The 20,952-nt window shown below is 37.4% G+C and overlaps 2 protein-coding genes across 2 annotated transcripts; both read right to left on the bottom strand.

Moving 5' to 3' along the window:
- Positions 1-1,900: 1,900 nt before the first annotated feature.
- On the bottom strand, positions 1,901-2,872 carry LOC116864900 (olfactory receptor 56B1-like). The gene has a single exon (XM_032852713.1). It carries the CDS (start codon positions 2,870-2,872, stop codon positions 1,901-1,903), a length of 972 nt encoding a protein of 323 aa, XP_032708604.1.
- A 16,294-nt stretch (positions 2,873-19,166) lies between these two features.
- LOC116865384 (olfactory receptor 52N4-like) lies at positions 19,167-20,030 on the bottom strand. Its single transcript, XM_032853654.1, has one exon. The coding sequence runs from the start codon at positions 20,028-20,030 to the stop codon at positions 19,167-19,169; it is 864 nt and encodes a 287-aa protein (XP_032709545.1).
- Positions 20,031-20,952: the final 922 nt, after the last annotated feature.

The raw sequence follows: 20,952 nt of genomic DNA, 5'->3' as shown, positions 1-20,952 counted from the left end.
TTCTCACGGAATTTCTGTCCAAATTGATATCAATTTAGGCAGAGAGCTTGTGAGAATTGGCCGGCATTGTGCTGCGACGCAGGCCATGCGTGCACCTGGTGTTTGAAGCACTTTCTCGCTTGGTGTGTGTTGCGACCCTCTGGGCCCACGGGCTGAGCCCATGTGGCTACCCTGAAGTTCCCCGCTGAGGTGAGCTCCCCAGGGGTACAGTTGAGGGCGGGGGTCAGCTGAGCATCAGCCTCTGGATTTGTGGCCTGGGGGTGCGCCAAAGATGGGGGTGGCCTCAGGGGGGCATGAAGTTTTCTTCCACCTGAGGGTTTTGTTCAGCTCCAAAGGGCATGGTTTCCTCCTGGGCAGCAGGCAGAGTCCTGGGGTGTGTGAGTCCAGGAGTCTCCATTCTGGAGGGCTTGGGGTCCAGGCCTCTGGGGATGCAAGCCTGAGAACCCAACCTAGGGTTAGGGTTAGGACATAGAGGCATAGCAGACCCAATCTGCCAGCGGTGTGGTGGGCTCCCCAGGGGGCTGAGTAGAGAATGGTAGTGGCCCCTGTTCTGATGCTCTACAGGCTGTAGATGCACCTGGTGTTTAGAGCACTTTCTTGCAGGGTTCGGGCCACGACCACTCAGGACCCTGGGCCAGGCCTAGGTGGCTCCCCTGAAAACTCCTGCCATTGGAAGTGAGTTTACCTGGGTTTCTGGCCAATTCTCATGAGCTTTCTGCCCAAATTGATATCAATTTAGGCAGAAAACTCATGAGAACTGGCCATCAATTTTTGGCAGCTTGGGCTGTGGACCCACCCAGTGTTTCAACTGCTTTCTCACTAGGTTCCTTTTCCACCATCCAGTATTACAGGCCAGGTCCATGGGGATCCCCCAAGGCCCTCCCCTGAGACAAGCTCCCCAGGGTCATAGTTGAGGGTGGGGTTCTTGCTGAACCTTAGGTTGAGGTTTGTTGGGGGGCTGGAGGGTGGCCTCAGGGTGTCATGCAGGTTTCTCCTACTTGACGGTTTTGTGCAGGTCTAAACTGCATGGTTTCCTCTTGGGTGGCAGGTGGAGTCCTGAGGTATGACTCAGGTTTCCCCAGGCTGGAGGGCTTGGGGGCCAGGCCTATGGGGACATCATCCTGAAAACCCAATGTAGGCTTAAGGGTAGGGCCTAGGGGCATGGCAGGCCAGATCTGCCAGTGCCAAGGCAGGCTCCCCAGGGGTCTGAGTAAAGGGCAGGGGTGGCCAGTGTTCTGAGGTGATTTGTTCTTCACATACACCTGGCATTAAAGCTCTTTCTTGAAGGGTTTTGGCCACTTGGGAACCTGGGCCAGGCCCAGGTGGCTCCCTTGAAGGGTCCCACCACTGGGGGTTCACCGCAGGTTTCTGGCCAATTCTCACGAGCTTTCTGCCCAAATCAATATCGATATGGGCAGAAAGCTCGTGAGAATTGGCTGGCATTGTGCAGCAATTTGGGCTTCTAATTTTGTCCGTATATAGATCTGCTATCCATTACTCAAGCTGCCCACATCTTCCCTAGCCACATGTCCAGGCAGATAAGACTTTGGTCCTACGTTACAGTTGTGAATGAACAATCATGATCTGTAACTCATATCCCACTCACTAATTCTTTGGTTGTATGTGTATTATTATATACATTTTTATTTTAGGGAAGAGACATAATTCATAAACTCTAGTTTTTATTCTGTTTCATTAGTTTGGTAGAAAGACCCTCCTTTCCCCACATATATTCATCTCTTATGAATATTTTGGAGCTACTGGGAATGTTTGTTTTTGTTTTCACGTGCTTTTACACTGTGAAAAAGATATCTCAAAGGCATTCACTTTCCCTGTCATATTTGAAATTCTACTATACATTCTAGAAGAAGCTGAAGATAATGTAACATTATGGAGAAAATCACTGGAGACTGGTGTTCTTTTCTAATCTCAAACACAATTTCCTTTGGAAGCCTGCCCTGAGTTCTTTAGTCCTAAGTGCATAAACTATAGGGTTGAGGGAAGGGGGGATGATGCTGTGCAGCACATTGAGTAGAACTGGAATCAAAGGAGCTCTGGATTCTGCCAGGTGCGTTACTGAAATCACAACAACAATTGTGTAGAAGAAGAGGATAAGGATCAGATGGGAGCTACAAGTGCTCAGAGCTTTGGATGCAGCTTCAGCAGAGTTCAGTCTAAGTACACAGCGCAGAATCAAAGTGTATGACAATATTATGAGACGTAGGTCACTCCCCATTATAAGCCATGCCAGAATCAACTGGCAGATGCTGTTTGGCCTCCTGTCATCACAAGCCAGGCTAGTGACCCCAAGGTTAGAGCACAGGCAATGCTCAATCTCATTCCTGGAGCAATAATTACGCTGGGCTGCAAGCACAGGCACCGGAATGACAAACAAGCCATTTCTAAGTACCATGAACACAGTAGCTTTTAAGATTAAGGCATTGGTGACAATTGATGGGTAGCGAAGAGGGTGACAAATCGCTACATATCTGTCAAAAGCCATACAGAGGAAGATACCAGACTCCATGCCAACAAAGCAGTGAATGGCATAAATCTGAGCAAAGCACTCAGGGAGGCTGATGACCTTGGCATCAAACCAGAAGATGGCCAAGATCTTGGGCATGATGGTGGTGGCCAGGCCCATGTCTACCACAGAGAGAATGCCCAGGAAGTAGTACATAGGCTGCTGAAGGGCAGGGTCCTTGCAAATGGTGATGAGGATGAGGATGTTAGCACCAATTGCTGAGAGGTAGAGTATTGCCAATGGAAAGGAGAGCCAGTATTGCCAGCTATGAATGCCTGGGAATCCCATCAGGATGAACTCAGAGACCTGGAATTTGGAGCTATTAGAGCCTTTCAGAGATACAGACATCTTTTCCTAGGAGAAAAATAAGATGGTTTTCAAAGTTGTTATTTTGTGCAAAATTATTGTCAACACTATTTTTTAACTGTCCTCACACAATTTTCAAACAATATATTTTTTAAAGATTTTATTTATTTGACACAGAGAGAGAGAGAGAGAGATCACAATAGGCAGAGAGGCAGGGAGAGAAAGAGGTAAGCAGGCTCCCTGCTGAGCAGAGAGCCCAATATGGGGCTGGATCCCAGGACCCTGAGATCATGAGCTGAGCCAAAGGCAGAGGTTTAACCCTCTAAGTTGCCCAGACGCCCTATGTTGAACAATATTTTAAATAAGGTCTCCACAGAGTATAGTTTGGAGCTGTAAGGAAATGAATTCTACAGTCATTCCTTACAGAAATTTAAGATAAATTACAACATTCTGGGCTCTCGCTTCTACTGAAGTTAAACTTCAAAGGAGCAATTGTCACTGCTGTCTCTTCAGGGGGCACTCAGCATGCATCTCAAATCTCTCTCTGTATTTTCCATGCCACCTCAATTTGGGACCATCACATGAACATGATTGTTGTTGCTTTAACTTTCATCATCTCTTCAGAAATTTTGTGGAATCAAATAGATGTGTTTGTTCTCTTCATATTTGTCCCAATCTTGCTTCAAATTTTTATTAACTAACAGCCAAGAATTTTTTTAAAGATTTTTTTTATTTATCAGATAGAGATCACAAGTAGGCAGAGAGAGAGGGGGGGAAGTAGGCTCCCTGCTGAGCAGAGAGCCCGATGTGGGGCTTGATCCCAGGACCCTGGGATCATGACCTGAGCTGAAGGCAGAGGCTTTAACCCACTGAGCCACCCAGGCACCCCCAAGAATTTTTTAAAACACAGAATTATGAGATTAAATTTTATAGCTACCCCATTCCCAGTTGCTATAGATGTCCACTAATGTTTTATATACCTTCCAAAAATTTTACATTGTAGACTTAGAAGTTTGCAAACATAAGTGTGGGCCTATTAAAAGAGGAATTACTTTCTTTTGTACATCCCATTTTTATGGACTACTGAGAATGTCTCAGAAGAATAGCTTTAGTAGTGAAGTGTTCATGACTGAATTTGTCAATTTCAGGAGTCATATAATGGAGAAAATAATGGAGTTTTTTCCCTAGGGGTACCGGGGTGGCTTAGTCATTTAAGTGTCTGCTTTGGGCTCAGGTCATGATCTCTGAGTCCTGGGAACCAGCCCCACATAGGGCTTCCTGCTCAGCAGGGAGTCTGCTTCTCTCTCCCTCTCTGTCTCCCTGTCCCTCTCCCATGCTCATTTTCTCTCTTTCTGTCTTTCCCTCTCAAATAAATAAATAAAATATTAAAAAAAACCTTTTTTTTTTTCCTAATTCAGTCTTAGGGAATCTACAAAGTGATATAAATAAAGGATTCAGACACTGGTAATAAGATGGTTTTGATTTTACTTAATGAACAAGAATTACTTGTCCATAATATTGGACACACTTCTACTATATGTTCAGATTCATGTTTGAAACTAGACTCATCTTCTGTTGGACTCTGTTGTTTTTCATGTACCTTTTATTCTGTTCAGGAGCCAAACAGCCAAGCCTGAAACTAACAAACAATCCTTTCCTATTGGTAAAGAACTGCTTCCTTTCCTATTGCTTCCTGCCCTTTACTTCACTCAGGTAGCCCTTCCCTTGACCACTGCTTCTGCAGCCTTACCTGGTCAAATTTATTTGCCTTTTTCTGTGTTTCTTTCCTTTTATCAGCAATCTGATCATTGTAAAACTGGTATTCTGTTTCCTACACTAATCCATGCCCTCACACTTTCTTTCAAATAAAGTTTAAATTCCTTTACAGCAGATAAGACAATTATGGATTTATTCTTGATATAGTTAATTTTATTTATTTTTTTTATATAATTACTTTGGAATGTAGAAAAACATAAATGAAAGAAATTAAAATTATCTTGTGTTCTCACCAACATAAGAAGATATATATTCACAACGAGATGCATTTTTTTCCCCAGAAATGTCTTGCTACCTCTATGTTTAGATAGACATGCTCTGCCTAAACATGGGGCAAATCATCCTTCTTTAATGGTAATGTAATTTGATGAACACTAAGGTCATCTAAATGTATTCATAGCAAATTGTGACAAAACAGACACAAAAATGCTTGGAGATGAAGCTGGTTTGACTTTAGACTTTTAGGTCAAAATTCTGAGGATTTCAGCTTCCTAGCTCCATCTTGAGAGCTTGGAAGTGTGTGACCCACTGGACTGTATGAAGCCTGGTACTTTTGCCAAATACTCACATATTATTACACATCTTCCTACCAAAGACACAACCCTGTATCTTTGATGTTTTCTCCTGATTGATATCAGTGCAAACCGGTTAAGAGAAGGAGCAGATTTGAGTCCACAGAAAGGAAATTGTGTTTTAAATATTTTTTTAGCAGTTAGAGATTAACGGGACATGGCATGTGATCCTGCTATGGAAAATAGTTAATATAGTCTCCATGAAGTTAATCTGGTAGCTGTTTTATAGATGAAGTCACTTCTTTAGCAGTAGATAATCTATATTCCCTAATTTTAGCCCTAACCCCCTTGAAAAGTTTCTCTAAGCCTCTATTTCCTGCCAGGACAGGGGAAAGAGTCCATCCCCTATGCAGGATATTGCTAAGACAACATAAGAAAAGGTTAAGGATGCCATTGGATGCTCTGGGATTAATGTGCATGCATTGCACATTAATGTGCAACGTGATGAAGCCAAGGTTTCAGTACTTAACTGTAGTAATGAGCAGAGATTCACAGTCTGATGTCTTGGCAATGGCAGGGGTTTCCTATCTGGAAAAAAAAGACACAACACTGAGAAAGGAGCTTTACACATGAGCTGAGGATGTGTTCTCAGCTGACAGATGGCATACAAATTATGAGCTCTAGAATTTATGGGGAGTAGTAAACAACTCAGTGATCTAAGGATAACAGACTTCCCTGGGAGACATGAAGAGAGAACAGCCCATAGAGAGAAGAGAAATCCTAGGATATTAAATCCCAATAGGTTGGGGAGAAGATTAATTCAGAGATATGTTTCCTATCAATAATACCTGAAATCACATATAAACAGAAAAATACATTCGTTTATGTAACCAAAATGGCCCTATAAGAAGTAGGCAACTTTATTAGTGTTTGAATTGTTCTTGACTACAACATTTCAAGGGATTCTAAAAGCTTTCGTTATGATGTCATGCTTAAAAATTTTTAGAGGCAAATTTATTCACTATATAGATAGATAGATGATAGATATTAGTGCTTCTACTATGTTTACAAAACATGGTAGGCATAGAATGATCAATGAACTCTTATGGTCCATTTTCACATGCAAACTGTGGTCTAATTTGAACAGGTGGATAAACATTAAATAAAGAATCTAACATATATATACCTATAGACTGGGAGAAGTGCTTTAGTGCAAAAGCACCAAGAGATATGATAGCATATTAATGAGAATTAAGTTAGTTTTGGTGTCAGAGAAGGATTACAGAAGAAACCAGTTTTTATTGAGGACACTTGAAGTAGGTCTTAACTATGGCGTTTGTTTGCTTGATGGAGATGAGGGGAAGGGGAAGGATTCCAAGAATGTTACGATTCTGAAATGAGAGGATCATGTTAAATTCAAGGTAATGGAAAAGGATAAATATGGCTGGAGCCCTAAACTGTGCTGGAAAATGAAATACTATGTGATATAGAGCTGTTGAGCTAACAACAGAGGTCAGAGACTTATAAGCAAATTTATGCTAAAATCACAAGGGACCACTGAAGTTTTTAAGGAGAATTAAGACCTCACAACAATGACAAGACCAGATTACATGTGGCAAGAATAAATATAAGTAAATCTGGTGAATAGCAGTAATATAAAGGAGTGATGACTGGGTGTTGAACTAGGATGGGGCCGTGGAGATGAAGAAAAATGAATAGATTAAGAAGCTGTGGTGGAGGTTAAATTAATTATTTCTATGACCAAAGAATAAAACTTTTTCTTCAAAATTTTTTCTTCCTCTTTGAGTAGAGTTTACAGAAAATGTTACACTGGTTTCAGATATACAACATAGTGATTCAACAAGTCTATACATTATGCTATGCTCACGACAAGTGTCTGCTCTGTGTCACTGTACAATGCTACTACAATACCCTTGACTCTTCCTTATGCTGTACCTTCTATCCCCATCACTTACTCATTCCATAACTGGAAGCCTGTACCTCCCACTTCCCTTCATCTATTTCACCCAGCTGCCCACTCCCCTCCCCTCTGGCAACTATCAGTTTGTCCTCTCTATTTATAGGTCTGATTTTATTTATAGGTCTGATTCTGTCTATTCATCTGTTTTGTTTTTTTAGATTCCACATAGAAGTGAAATCATATGATCGTTGTTTTTCTTTGATCTATTTCATTTAGCTTAATACCCTCTAGGTCCATTCATGTTGTCACAAATGCAAATCTCATTCTTCTTTATGGCTGAGTAATATTCCATTATATATATACCATTATATATAATAGGATGGAGTAGGATAATACATGTATCAATATCACATCTTCTTTACTTCTTTATTCATTTGTCAATAATGATGGATACTTAAGTTACTTCCTTATCTTGGCTATTGTAAATAATGCTGCAATAAATATAAGGGTATATATATCTTTTAGATCATGTTTTCATTTTCTTTGCATGATTACCCAGTAACAGAATTATTGGATCATATGGTATTCCTATTTTTAATTCTTTAAGGAAACTCCATACTGTTTGCCAAAGTGGCTATACTAATTTGCATTCCCACCTACAAGGCACAAGTGTTCCTTTTTCTCCACATTCTCCCCAATACTTGTTATTTCTTACTTTTTTAAAATTCTAGCCATTCTGATAGGGATATCTCATGGTTTTGATTTGAATTTCCCTCATTAGTGATGTTAAGCATCTTTTCATGTGTCTGTTGGATATCTGTATGTCTCCTTTCCAAAATGTCTTTTCAGGTCCTCTGTCCATTTTCTAATTGGCTTATTTGGGTTTTTTTGGTGTTGAGTTATATAAGTTATTTATATAATATGGATTTTAACTCATTATTTGGTATACCATTGCAAAGATCTTCTCCTATTCAGTAGTTTGCCCTTTTGATTTGTTGATGACTTCCTTTACTCTGCAGAGGTTCTTATTTTGGTTTATTACAGTTGATTTTTCCTTTGGTTTCCCTTCCTTTAGAAGACATATCTAGAAAAATGTTGCTATGGCTGATGTCAAAGAAATTACTGTTTATGTTCTCTTCTAGGTGCCTTAAGGCTTCACATTCATCTGAGCAAACAACATTTCTAAGTTTCTGGTATATGCAATAGGATGGCATGTGATGCTATTCACATTTTTAAGGAAGAATGGAGAAAGACCAGGTTACAGGGGAAGAGAATGTATTCAGATTAGGTCACAACAAACATGAGATGCATTTGAAGCATCCATGTAAAGATGACTTATTCAGCACACAGAAAAGTCATCCCAAAGAACAAAAGAGTAATTTTTATTATTTTTATTTTTTATTTTTTATTTTTCAGTGTACCGGAAGTCATTGTTTATATACCACACCCAGTGCTCCATGCAATACGAGCCCTGCATAATACCCACCACCAGGCTCACCCAACCTCTCCCCCCGCCCGCCCCTTCAAAACCCTCAGATTGTTTTTCAGAGTCCATAGTCTCTCATGGTTCATCTCCCCTCCAATTTCCCTCAACTCCCTTCTCCTTTTAAACATTTTACATTCTCACTAGCAGTGAGGGTTCCAGTTTTTCCATATTCTTGCCAACAAGACTATTACCTTTTTTATTATAACAATTCTAGTGGATGCGAAGTGGTATCTCATTATGGTTTTGTTTTACATGTCCTAAAGAACTAATGATGTTGACCATCTCTTCATGTGCTTATTGGCTTATTTATATCTTATTTGGAGAAAGTTCTATTTATATCCTTTGCCCAGTTTTTAATTGGTTTATGTTTTTATGATTGTGTTCTAAGCAGTCTTTATATATTCTGTACACAGTTCCCAAAATATCAATTTGAGGGAAAATATTGGAATGACTGAAATATTACTTTTTATAATAATGTACAATATATTATCCTCAGTTATTTGTTGGCATATGATTTTCATAGTAGTCTCTAACAAGCTTATGTATTTCCATGGTATCAGTTGTATATCTCCTCTTTCATTTCTGGTTCTGTTTATTTGTGTCCTTTTACTTTTTTTCTTAGTAAGTTTAGCTAAAGTTTTGCCAATTTTGCTCACCTTCTCAAAAAACAAGGTCTCTCTTTCATTGAGCTTTTCTATTGTCTTTATTTATCTCCATCTTATTTCCTCCACTTTGTCTTTGTGATTTCCTTCCTTCTGTTTTCTTTTGGTCATAGTTGTCTTTGAGGTATAAAGTGAAGTTGTTTCTGAGATCTATTTCTTAATATCTGCACTTATTGTTATAAGTTTCCATCCAATAACTACTTTTGCAGCAGGCTCTATGTGCTGCTGTGTTGGGATTCTGGTGTCATTTCTTTTAAATTATTCCAAAATTAATGCCTTATTCCCCTTTTTAAATTTTATTCCACTGTTTGCACCTCTAGTACAATGTTGGATAGAAGTGAGAACAGTTGACATCTTTGTCTTACCATCATCCTCAGGGAGAAAGATTTTAATATTTCATCATTAAGTAGGAAATTGGCTGTACGTTTTTTTATGCATTACCTTTCCAAGTTAAGAAAATTTCCTTCTAAATTTAGTTTTTACTATGTGTTTTTATCATGAATAGATGTTTAAATAAAACAAATTTTGTCCTAATCTATTATAATAATCTTATGATTTTTTTCCTATCTAAATATATTTTGTGGTATTTAAATTGATGAAAACATTACTTTCAGATAATGCAGAAACAAAGGCAAGAGAATACTGGATCAAGAGCACTTTTGAGAAAAGTAAAAGAAAGCCTGACACAGCACAATTAAAGCTGATATACAAAATCATTTCATCTCTAGTTTTGGCAAAGTTTCTCCACAATCAAAACATTACACAGTACTGAAATAATTCTCTGACTCACTTTCTGACACACAGAAGTTTTAAAATGAGAACCTTAAAAATAAATAACTTAAACAAACAAACAAACAAGACACTTAAGTTATATCACACCTTATCAGTTGCTTCTTAGTTTCTTATTTTAGAGTCATTGGTGTGGCCTTCAACTGGTAATACAAGGCTAACAAAACCATTACAGTTTGCATTTTGAAAAAATAACACTATGGCTTTTGTAAAGTAAGAGTTGTGTTTCCATGAAGAACAATTATGCCACCAAGTTTCCTTCTGTCAGGCCTGTAAGTGTGTGCTTTATGTTTGAATACAATAATTTTTTTATGAATTTCACATATATCATGAATGGAAATTTTAAAAACTATAAAAATCACATATATCTATATAAGTGCATATCTGTTTACCCGTCTATATAAGTTTTCCATTGAAATAAAGTAGATGCTGAAATTCTTTTGATAAATACTTGACTAGTATATAATAAATTGTTATAAGTTGTTGCAAAGATAATATCACTACTCAATTCTCCTTACAATGTCAAAATAGTCAGATATTTTTGTATCTGTACAACAGAAGGTGATTAATTGTGGAAAAATATAGGTATGCATAATTTTAAAATAAGAAATTTATTTCTGAGATTCTTTGTGCTCTGTTCTAGAGAATATCTTTCCTAAATATGAAATAAATATCCTACATATATCTCTTGTGCTATCTTTTTATAGGTATGTCTTTTTTATTAACATATAATGTATTATTTGCTTCAAGGGAGATAGGTCTTTAACTACTAAAACTGACTTTCATGTTACACAATAATTTCAGGTCCCATCTTTAATACATTTGCAAAACTCTCAGAGGCCCATACTTATAAACAGTTAATATAGTACTGACCAGAAAATAACTAATGAAATTTCCAAAACTGATTTAAAATGATTTTAATACATCATAACTTAATTGTTCTAGCAAGGAAAATTAACTAATGTTATGCCATGGGTGTAGACAGACATTTTGGAATAGTAACATTAATCCATGTGTGTTACTTGTAAAGCACAACTTTGATATCATCTTTTGTCTATCGTCATTTCCAAACCCCATAAAACAAGCCTGTTTTCTCCTTAGACTGTCCAAAATCTCTAAAACCCACGGTCTTCTCTTATATACCAGTGAGTCCCTCCAGGCAAGGGCTGTTATCTAAAATGGATGAAATACAGTTTTAACTAAATCTTTCTAGAAATGAACCAAGAAAAATTAGGTTCTCTTTCTGAGAAAAGGGGAGGACAGGTAAGAATCAAGAGTGTTCTGGAAAAAAAAAAAAAAAAAAAGAGTATTCTGGCCATGACTGAGAACTATTCACCTAGTTCTCCCCCTTTTCTTCTTGTCCTGGGTATGATTCATACCTGACTTCCAGTATAACAGAACCAGTGATTCCCACTTTGTTAGGGAAATGACACAGATACTCGTAATCATGATGGAAAGTTACACTGAATCACAATCTGAGAATTGGGGAAACAAGCATTTTGTATCCTCCAAGCCTCCCACAACACTCCTATCTTCAAACATAATGAGTGGACACAAGTCTGTATTTCTGAGAATGCCATAAACAATTCATATACATTCAAAGCCTCTACTTTATCTTTATACCTAAAAAAAAATAAGAAAAGAAAAGAAAAAAATCCTGTCTCTAGTGTCCCTTTTGTGTTCCTTTAATACCTTGGTTTCTCGAGAGCAGACAGTTAGCTGAATGTGATCTGGTCCAGGTGTTCAGGATCTTAGTTCAAAAGCATAGGCTATATGTACATGCACAACCCTCAATTTCTAAGTCCCATGATACCTGTACTAGTGTATTGGGTGTTTAACAAAAATGTACTATATATCCTAAAGGGATAGTACAAAAATTAGAGACACAGAGGCTTGTGTAACAATCAAGCTAACCTTTATGGGAGGAGGAAGAGTGGAAGCTTTCCAGTCTTACTACTATATGATGATACTTAAGTGAATTATTTCATATGCACGTGTGTATGTATGTGCACATGTGTGAAGACATACTTAATGGAGAGGAATTGAACACAAATTTTAGTAGAAGTGAGTGATTTTAACATTGTCGAGTTTTCTTTCCATGTGAGCATTCCTTGAAGGGCACATGGTAAAAGCACTTATATAGAATGTTTTAGTCCCTCACACATCCATCCATTTCTTTTTTATTCACTTATTTTTTAATGTCTCTAATTCAATAACATCACTGAACCCTTAGTCATCTCCAAGTCAGGGTAGTGAGTATAAAAAAGAAATTAAACAACATGAACTTTGAAAACTTTATGCTAGGTCAAACAACTCAGAGGCAGATAGCCATATATTGTGTTATTCCATTTATATGAAATATTAAGAAAAAGCAAATCCATAGAATAGAAAGTAAATTCTTGGCTGCCATGGACAGGGTGAAGGATGTGACTGCTTAAAATGTATTGGGTCTTTTGGGGAGATGACTAAAATATTCTGGAATTATATAGTAGTGATGATTGCACAGTACTGTGAAGGTACTAAAAGTCATTGAATAGTACATTGAACATCATTAAAATGGTAAATTTGGGGGCTCCTGGGTGGCTCAGTTGTTTAAGCATCTGACTGTTGGTTTGGGCAAATGGGTTGTGACCTCATGGTTCTTAGATGAAGCCCTGCCACAGGCTCTGTGCTCTGTGGGGAGTCCGCTTGAAGATTAACTCCCCATACCCCTCCCTCCATTCGTGTTCTCTCTTTCTCTTTCTAATATAAGTAAATCTTTTAAAATGGTGAATTTCATATTAATTGACTTTAATGACAATTTTTAAAAAGTTACAAAGCTCTCTTGCTGAGATTTAGCTGGGGTTTTTTTGTTTTGTTTTGTTTTGCTTTATTTAACTGTTTTTGTGCAGAGTAGTTTGTCTTTTTTAAGATTTTTAAAAATTTATTCATTGGAGAGAGAATGAGAGTGAGCAAGAGCACAAGCAGTGGACAAAGTCAGGCATCAGAGGGAGAGGGAATAGCAGGCTCCCCCCTGAGAAAATACCCCAACAGGGGACTGGATCCCAGGACCTCAGGATCATGACCTGAGGCAAAGGCAGTTTTTTTGTTTTTTGTTTTTAGAATAAAACTTCCTCCCCTCACCCTTTTTTAATTTTAAATTCAAGTGTCCAACATACAGTATCATTAGTTTTTGGTTTAGTGTTCAATGATTTATTAGTTACCTATAACACCCAGTTCTCATCACATCAGAGTTCCTTCTTAATGCCCATCACCCAGTTAGTTACCCTATCCCCCCTCCATCTCCCTTTCCACAACCTTCAGTTTGTTTCCTATAGTCAAGAGTCTCTATACTTTGGCTCCCTCTCTGCTTTCTTCCCATTCATTTTTTTTTTTTTTTGCTGCCTTCCCATATGATCCTCTGAGCTATTTCTTATAGTCTACATATGAGTGAAACTGTATGATAATTGTCTTTCTCTGATTGACTTATTTCACTTAGCATAATCCCCTCCAGTTCCATCCATGTCAATGTAAATGGTAGGTGTTCATCCTTTCTGAAGGCTGAGTAATATTCCTTTGTATATATGAACCACATCTTCTTTATGCATTCAACCATTGAAGGACAGCTCAGCTCCTTCCACAGTTTGGCAATTGTGGACATTGCTGCTATGAACACCAGGGTACAGGCAGTACAGTTTTAATGGGTTTACCATACATCTCTTCCCACAGGCTTCTACACGTAAGTTTATGAAACATACCTCGACCAATGAAGTTGTTTCTTGAAAGACACATACCCAGTGCAGGTTCATTGAGTTAACAATAGGGCTAATACCTTAAGCTTCTATACCTATGCTTACATACACTAAGATCTTGGTTTGTTTGTTTGTTTGTTTGCCCAACATGGGACTTTAACTCACGACTGTGAGATAAGCTGAGATCAAGAGACAGACACACAACCATGGACCCACCCAAGTGCCCCAGATCTTAATGAAAAATATGTAATTGAAATAGAATTTATATGCAGTGTATATAAACTGCATTCCTTATGTTGTACCATTTATTCCCATAACTTCTTCATTCCATAAGTTTAAGCCTATATCTCCCACCTTCCTTCACCCATTTGGCCCATCTGCCACCTTCTTGCCCTCTGGCAACTATCAGTTTGTTTTTTGTATTTATGGGTCGATTCTGCTGTTTGTTTATTTGTTCTTTGTTTTGTTTTTCTAAGATTCCACACATAGTTGTAGTCATATGTATTCATTTTTCTCAGTCTAACTTATTCCACTTAGAATAATTCCTTCTGAATCCATCCATATTGTCTCAAATGCACAATCTCATCCTTTTTTATGGCTGCATATTTTCATGTGTGTGTATACACACACACACACACACACACACACATACACACACACAGCACATCTTCCATATCCATTTATCTGTCAATGGAGATTTAGGTTGTTTCCATAGTTTGGTGCCTATAAATAATGCTGCAATATTGGGGCACCTGGATGGGTTAAGCCTCTGACTTTGGCTCACGTCATGATCTCAGGTTCCTGGGATTGAGCCCCATATCAGACTCTCTGCTCAGCAGGGAGCCTGCTTCCTCCTCTCTCTCTCTGCCTGCCTCTGCCTACTTGTGACCTCTGTCTGCCAAATAAATAAAATCTTAAAAAAAAATAATAATGCTGCAATAAGTAGAGGGGTGCATATACCATTCCAAATCAGTGTTTTTATATTCATTGGGTAAATAACCAGAAATGGAATTATTGGATTATATGGAATTTCTGCTTCTAATTTTTGAGGAAACTTCCTTACTGTTTTATACAGTAGCTCAGCTGTTTTTTTTTTTTTTTTTCTGAATAAGCGTTCTCCTAATTGCTGCCAACTTTTAATTAGTAACAGGAAGGTGAGAAAGTTGATTTTGACTTTGTTTTTGTCTGTTTGTTTTTTGTTTGTTTGTTTGTTTTGTTTTTAGTTTATCCATTGCTTTTATTAGGGACAATTTCTTAATATTGTTATTTTGCCATTTTCACTTAGGTCACTCACAGTTCACTGGTTTTTGTGTGAACACAAGTATCTCTCTGGATGAAATGTTCAGGAGTGTAACTGCTAAATTGCATGATAGTTGCAGTACTGTTTTTTTTAAGCAACTGCCAAAATATTTCCAGAGTGGCTATCCCATTTTATATTCCTACCAGTAATGTATTAATGATTCAGTTTCTCCATATTCTTACCAGAATCTCATGTTGTTAGTAGGTTTTATTTTATTCTGTGTCATGGTTGTGTAGTGACATTCTATTTCAGTTTTAATTTTTATTTGTGTATGGCTAATGATGCTGAACGTTTTAAAAAAAATTATTTAAATTAAAATAGTAAACATATTGTGTATTATTAGTTTCAATAGTAGAATTTAGTAATTCATCAGTTGCATATAACACGCAGTGCTCATTACATCAAGTGCATTCCTTGATGACCATCACACAGTTAGCCCATCCCCCACTCACTTCCCCTTCAACAACCTACAGTTTGTTCCCTATAGTTGAGGGTCTCTTATAGTTTGTCTCCCTCCATTTTTTACCTTATTTTTCCTTCATGTCTGCTATGTTCATCTCTTTTGTTTCTTAAATTCCACATATGAGGGAGATCATATAATTTTTTTATGTTACCTATTTGCCATTTCTATGTCTTTATCAATGACATGTCTGCTTATATTTTTATCTATTTTCAAATTGGATTTTTTTACCTTTGAGAGCGAGAGAGAGTGTGTGTGTGTGTGTGTGTGTGTGTAATTGTATATGTGTGTTCGTTAGGTCTTGAAATTATTTTTCCCATTCTGCAACTTCTCTTTTCATCCTCTTAATAGGGTGTTTAGCAGAATAAAATTTTTAAAAATTGATATGGTTTAATTTTTCACTTTTTTTTTCTTTTTGCATTATGCTTTGGCATCAAGTCTAAGAACTCTGCTTAATTCTGGATCTTGAAGATTTATCCCATTGCATTTTGAAACGTTTTACAGCTTCAAATTTTCATCTACATTCACTTTCCATTCTTTTGAGTTCATTTGTGTGTAAGGTACAATCAACAATCTTGATTTAGGTCTACAGTGTTCTTAGTTTTGCCTATCAACACCCAACTCTTCCAGCAGACTTCGTTGAAAGGCTGCATTTCCTTTATTGATTTTTTTTTTTTGTTTGTGTGTGAAAAATCATTTGGACATATATGGGGGTCTATTCCTAGGTTTTCATTTCTGTTCCATTATTCTTTGTACCTGCCCTCTACCAATACCACAGTCTTGATTATTGGAGCTATGTAAGTCTAGAGATTGCAAAGACTCCTTACTCATTTCAGGATGTATTTTCAAATGTTTCAGCTATTGTCATTCCTTTGATGTTCTAAATAAATTTTAGAATAATTTTGTCTATATCAAAAAAAATCTTGCCTGGATTTTTATAAGAATTGCAACACACCTATGTATCAATTTGGGGATAACGTATATCTCCTCATCCATGAGTATTGTATGTCCCTCCATTTAGTTGGATTTTTTTTTTAAATTCTTCAATTGGCAATGTATAATTTTGTTAAAAATAATACACATATTATTATAATATCTAAAGGGAATTACCATTCCATCTTCTACTTCTATGAGACTAAGTACATTAAAATACCTCATTTAAATGGGATCATAACAATATTTGTTCTTGTCTGACTGACTTATTTCAGTCTGCATAATATCCTCAAGGGCTATCCAAAATGTAGCCCATGACAGTTTACTTTTTTTTTTTTTGAGATTTTATTTGTTTATTTAACAGATAGAGATCACAAATAGGCAAAGAGGCAGGCAGAGAGAGAGGAGGAAGCAAGCTCCCTGTTGAGCAGAGAGCCCGATGTGGGGCTTGGTCCCAGGACCCTGGGATCATGACTTGAGCCAAAGGCAGAGGATTTAACCCACTGAGCCACCCAGGTACCCCAGACAGTTTACTTTTTTTATATACCTGAATAATATTGCCTTGTATGTATATACTATATTTCTTTATCTATCCATCTATCCATGGACCTTTAGGTTACTTCTATATTTTGGATATTTTGAATAGTGCTGCAATAAACTTGAGAGTACATATATGTCATTGAGATCTTATTTTCAGCTCTTTGGGGTAAATACTCAGATATGGGATTTCTGGATTAGATGGTAATTCTATTTTTAATTTCTTGAGGAAACTCGATGCTATTTTTCATAGTGGCTACACATTTTTTCCTTCCCACTGGCAGTGGACATGGGTTCTAAGTTTTCTACATCCTCACCAAAAACTCTTTGTTTAATTGATCTTATGGTTGCCATCCTAACAAAATGAGAAATGATATCTCATTGTGATTTTGCTTTGCATTCTCCAATGATTAGTGATGTTGAGCATCTTTTTGTACCTGTTGGCCATTTGTCTGTCTTTCTATTAAGCAGAAGTGATGAAAATCATAAAATGTGTAATGCTTCTGAAGTAAAATAATGAAAATGTTTCAAGTTATCAGGAATACAGAACTGGATTTGCTATTCCTGAGAGAATTATATGAGCCAAGAAAGAGGCCTATTTAATTTGTTAACATGAAAGGCACTGGTGAAATTGACAAAAGCAAATTCAGGTGATGGATGTGATGACAAAAAGACCCATTAGGGGGAAGACGATTTCAAGTTGAGAAAGTAAAGAGAAAGATGATGACAACTTGACTTCAAATAGGTCCTCAAGAGGGCATGACCCTAGGTTGACCTGAGCACTGGACCCAAGCTATTGTAGGCTCTTCATGCTCTCCCCTGTCCTTGGACTGTGCATCCCACTTACCTTCCTCACACTACAACTACCTTAAGGACATGGTCTTAAGAGAGTAATGTGTTGCTGAGACCATCTGGATGTTATGTGTGACTGAACTCAGATAAGGCCTCTATATAAACTCTTAAGATTCTGGCAGGCAGGTGCAAAGAGCTCTTTATCTTGCAGCTCCCTGTCTTGTATGTATGTTCCCTTGCTTATTAAAACTGTCACTTACCCGACCAGAGTGGTCTGGTTCTCTCTTCTGTTTCTGCTTGCCCTCTATGTATGAAAGTCAGTTTGTGAACCAAAAGTTATTCTAGAAGTTTTGAGGTCAAGGTGAGCAGAGAATTAGTGTAAAAAGTGAAAGATGGTTATATATATTAGAGGATGGTGTTGTTTTGTAAGATTTTAAAATGTGAGATTGTAAAGAGTTACTAGTTAAATAACTAAATGCAATTTCATGTAGTTTAAACTGAGCAGAGCTATCTTTTAGGTTGGACAAAATAATAGAAGAATAACAATTTAATTTATTTGATATTCCTTACAAAATTGGCTTCAGTCATAAGACATTATTATAAAGGTACTATTTCCTCCAGTCTTTCATTTTTTCTTTAATTTAAAATAATTTTAAATATTAGAAAGAGATATTTAATTTTATTTATTAGATTCACAATTGCAGATAAGAGGAAACAAGCTGATTTTGATCGTCTCTCATACTGCTTATAAAACATTATACTGCGTGCTACATTAGGTTAAGAGATCTACCTACCTGAACCCCCAGATTGTGTGCATTCAAAGGTCCTCTTGAAATAGACTGGATATCAGATTAGTCAATAGTGAAAACATGTGTGTATCATGGTTAGGAGATACTTATTCAGCCAAATTCTCTCAGATACACAGAGACTTAAAAGTCATTACATTAAAGACTTCATGCACAGGATAATTTATAGCTTCTCTTTCAGGAAGAAGTCATTGAAAAAACATATTTTAGTAGTGATTAAAAGTATATAGCACATATTTTCCAGAGGAAAGAAACAACTGGCTCTCAATGTAAGAATGTTAATAGCTATTTGGAAACAGGAAACTCTCACTTTATTTTTTAGGAAAAGTGGGCTAATTAGGGTTTGTTCAAAGATAGGACTGAGAAGGAAAAAAATTCATAGAAATATTGGTTGGCAGGCCTGTTGAGATTCTCAAGACATGTATTTAGAAATGCATCACTCATGCCAAAATAGTGTTTCCTGAAATATTTTACACCTCTTGCATAATCTCCTCTCTGTCATGGAAATGTCCTTTTTTTTTTTTTTAATGTCTTCTTCATACACCTTGGGGTTTGATATCCTTAGAACCTGAAAGGATCCTTATGACACAGTCTCGTATCTGCTTGGTTTTGACCCCATACACGATAGGGTTCATAAGGGAGGCAAGAGCAGATAAATATTGGCCACAATGATGTGGCAAGAGGGAGGGATTGTGTAGCCCCCAAAGCGGTGGGAAAAGAAGGAGAAAAAGGCTAGACTATAGGAGAAAACAATTGTACAGATGTGGGCAGTGCAGGTGCTGAAGGCCTTCTGTCGAGCATCTGCTGAAGAGAGGCTGAGCACTGCCTGGAGGATCATGGTGTAGAAGATTGTGATGCAAAGGATGTCAAAGCCCCCAATCAGGAGTGCAACCGTCAGACCATAGATGGCATTGACCTTGACATGGCCACAGGATAATTTGGCTACAGACATGTGGTCACAGTAAGTGTGGGGGATTATATTCCCTCTGTAGTAGGGCAGGTTCTTGGTGAGGACAGTGAAGGGAATGATGAGCAACACTGCTCTCAGGAAAGTAGCAAGCCCGACTTTTGCAATGACAGGATTGGTGAGGATAGTAGAGTAATGCGGTGGGTAGCAGATAGCCACATAACGGTCCAGGGCCATAAGCATGAGAACCCCAGAATCCATCCCTATGAAGGCATGGATGAAGAACATCTGGACCAGACATTCACCAAAGCTGATTTCCTTGAGATGAAACCAGAAGATGCAGAGAGCTTTAGGAATTGTACTAGAGCACATGGCAATATCAGTTAGGGAAAGCATGGTTAGAAAGTAATACATGGGTCTGTGCAATGAATCCTCATAGCGGATGGGGTAGAGCAGCCCACAATTCCCTACCATGGCCACCACATACATGGAGCAGAATGGGAAGGAAATCCACATGAGTATATCTTCCAGTCCTGGGACTCCACTAAGAATGAATGAGGCTGGGGTCCAGTTTGTTTTATTCAACATTATTAGCATGATCAATTAGGCCTAGAATTCATGTGTGTTTTCTAGAGTAAGAAAAAGAGAAGAAAAAATATACTTTATGGCTACTGTCCTCCTCTCACACCCATGTCTTAAATTTCCATAGTGCATTTTAATGATCAACCAAATTTTCTGAGAGTCAGGGATTAGGGCTTTTTTATTTTGTATATTGTTGTTTGTTAATTAAAGTATCTAGTCATCTAACAAATTCTTATTAAGCAATCCAAGTTCTCACCACAGATACTGATCCTATTTTTAAGATTCTGATCCTCATAGACTTATAATCAAGTATAACTCTGTTATGACTTCTCCTAGGGACTTAGGTTAGAATACCTTACTTACCTTCCTATTAATAACTGTATGTGTCTCCCTAGATGTGGTCTCAAAAAGACTTCTTTGATTACATCACCAATGACCCAACAGATATGATTATTTTATATTCTTATTGTTAACTGATGGCCAATAATAATTTTATATTACTAAGGTACTCTTTGAGGCATTTGTAAATGTAAAATCATTTATTCCCTGATGGAGCTTAGAGTCTCTCAAGTCAGTAAAATGTTTAATTCATTCCTCTCTTTTAAGACACCTCATTTTGTCCTTTACCTGGTTTATATGCATTTATAGGGATGCTTTACATTTATATTCAGAATAAACTTCCAATTTAACCTAGAGAGCAGCTAATGTTCCTTCACATACTGAATCTATCAATGGTAACAAATCATTTCTCTCCTTCTTTCTACCAGTCTTCCCGTTTTTCCTTCACACATTGCCCTCTGAGATTATCTGGTATCTGTGGCAAAACAGAAAACAAGTAAGTGAAACAAATAGTACCTTCATATTATTATTAAAGGCAAGGATACATTTTTCCTCAGTTATGCTAGTTACTCCAGTAATATTTATGATT

This window comes from Lontra canadensis, unplaced genomic scaffold (assembly GCF_010015895.1).
Source record: "Lontra canadensis isolate GAN:19392208 unplaced genomic scaffold, GSC_riverotter_1.0 scaffold7, whole genome shotgun sequence".
NCBI classification, from domain to species: Eukaryota; Metazoa; Chordata; class Mammalia; order Carnivora; family Mustelidae; genus Lontra; species Lontra canadensis.
This window is presented reverse-complemented; position numbering and strand designations above follow the sequence as displayed.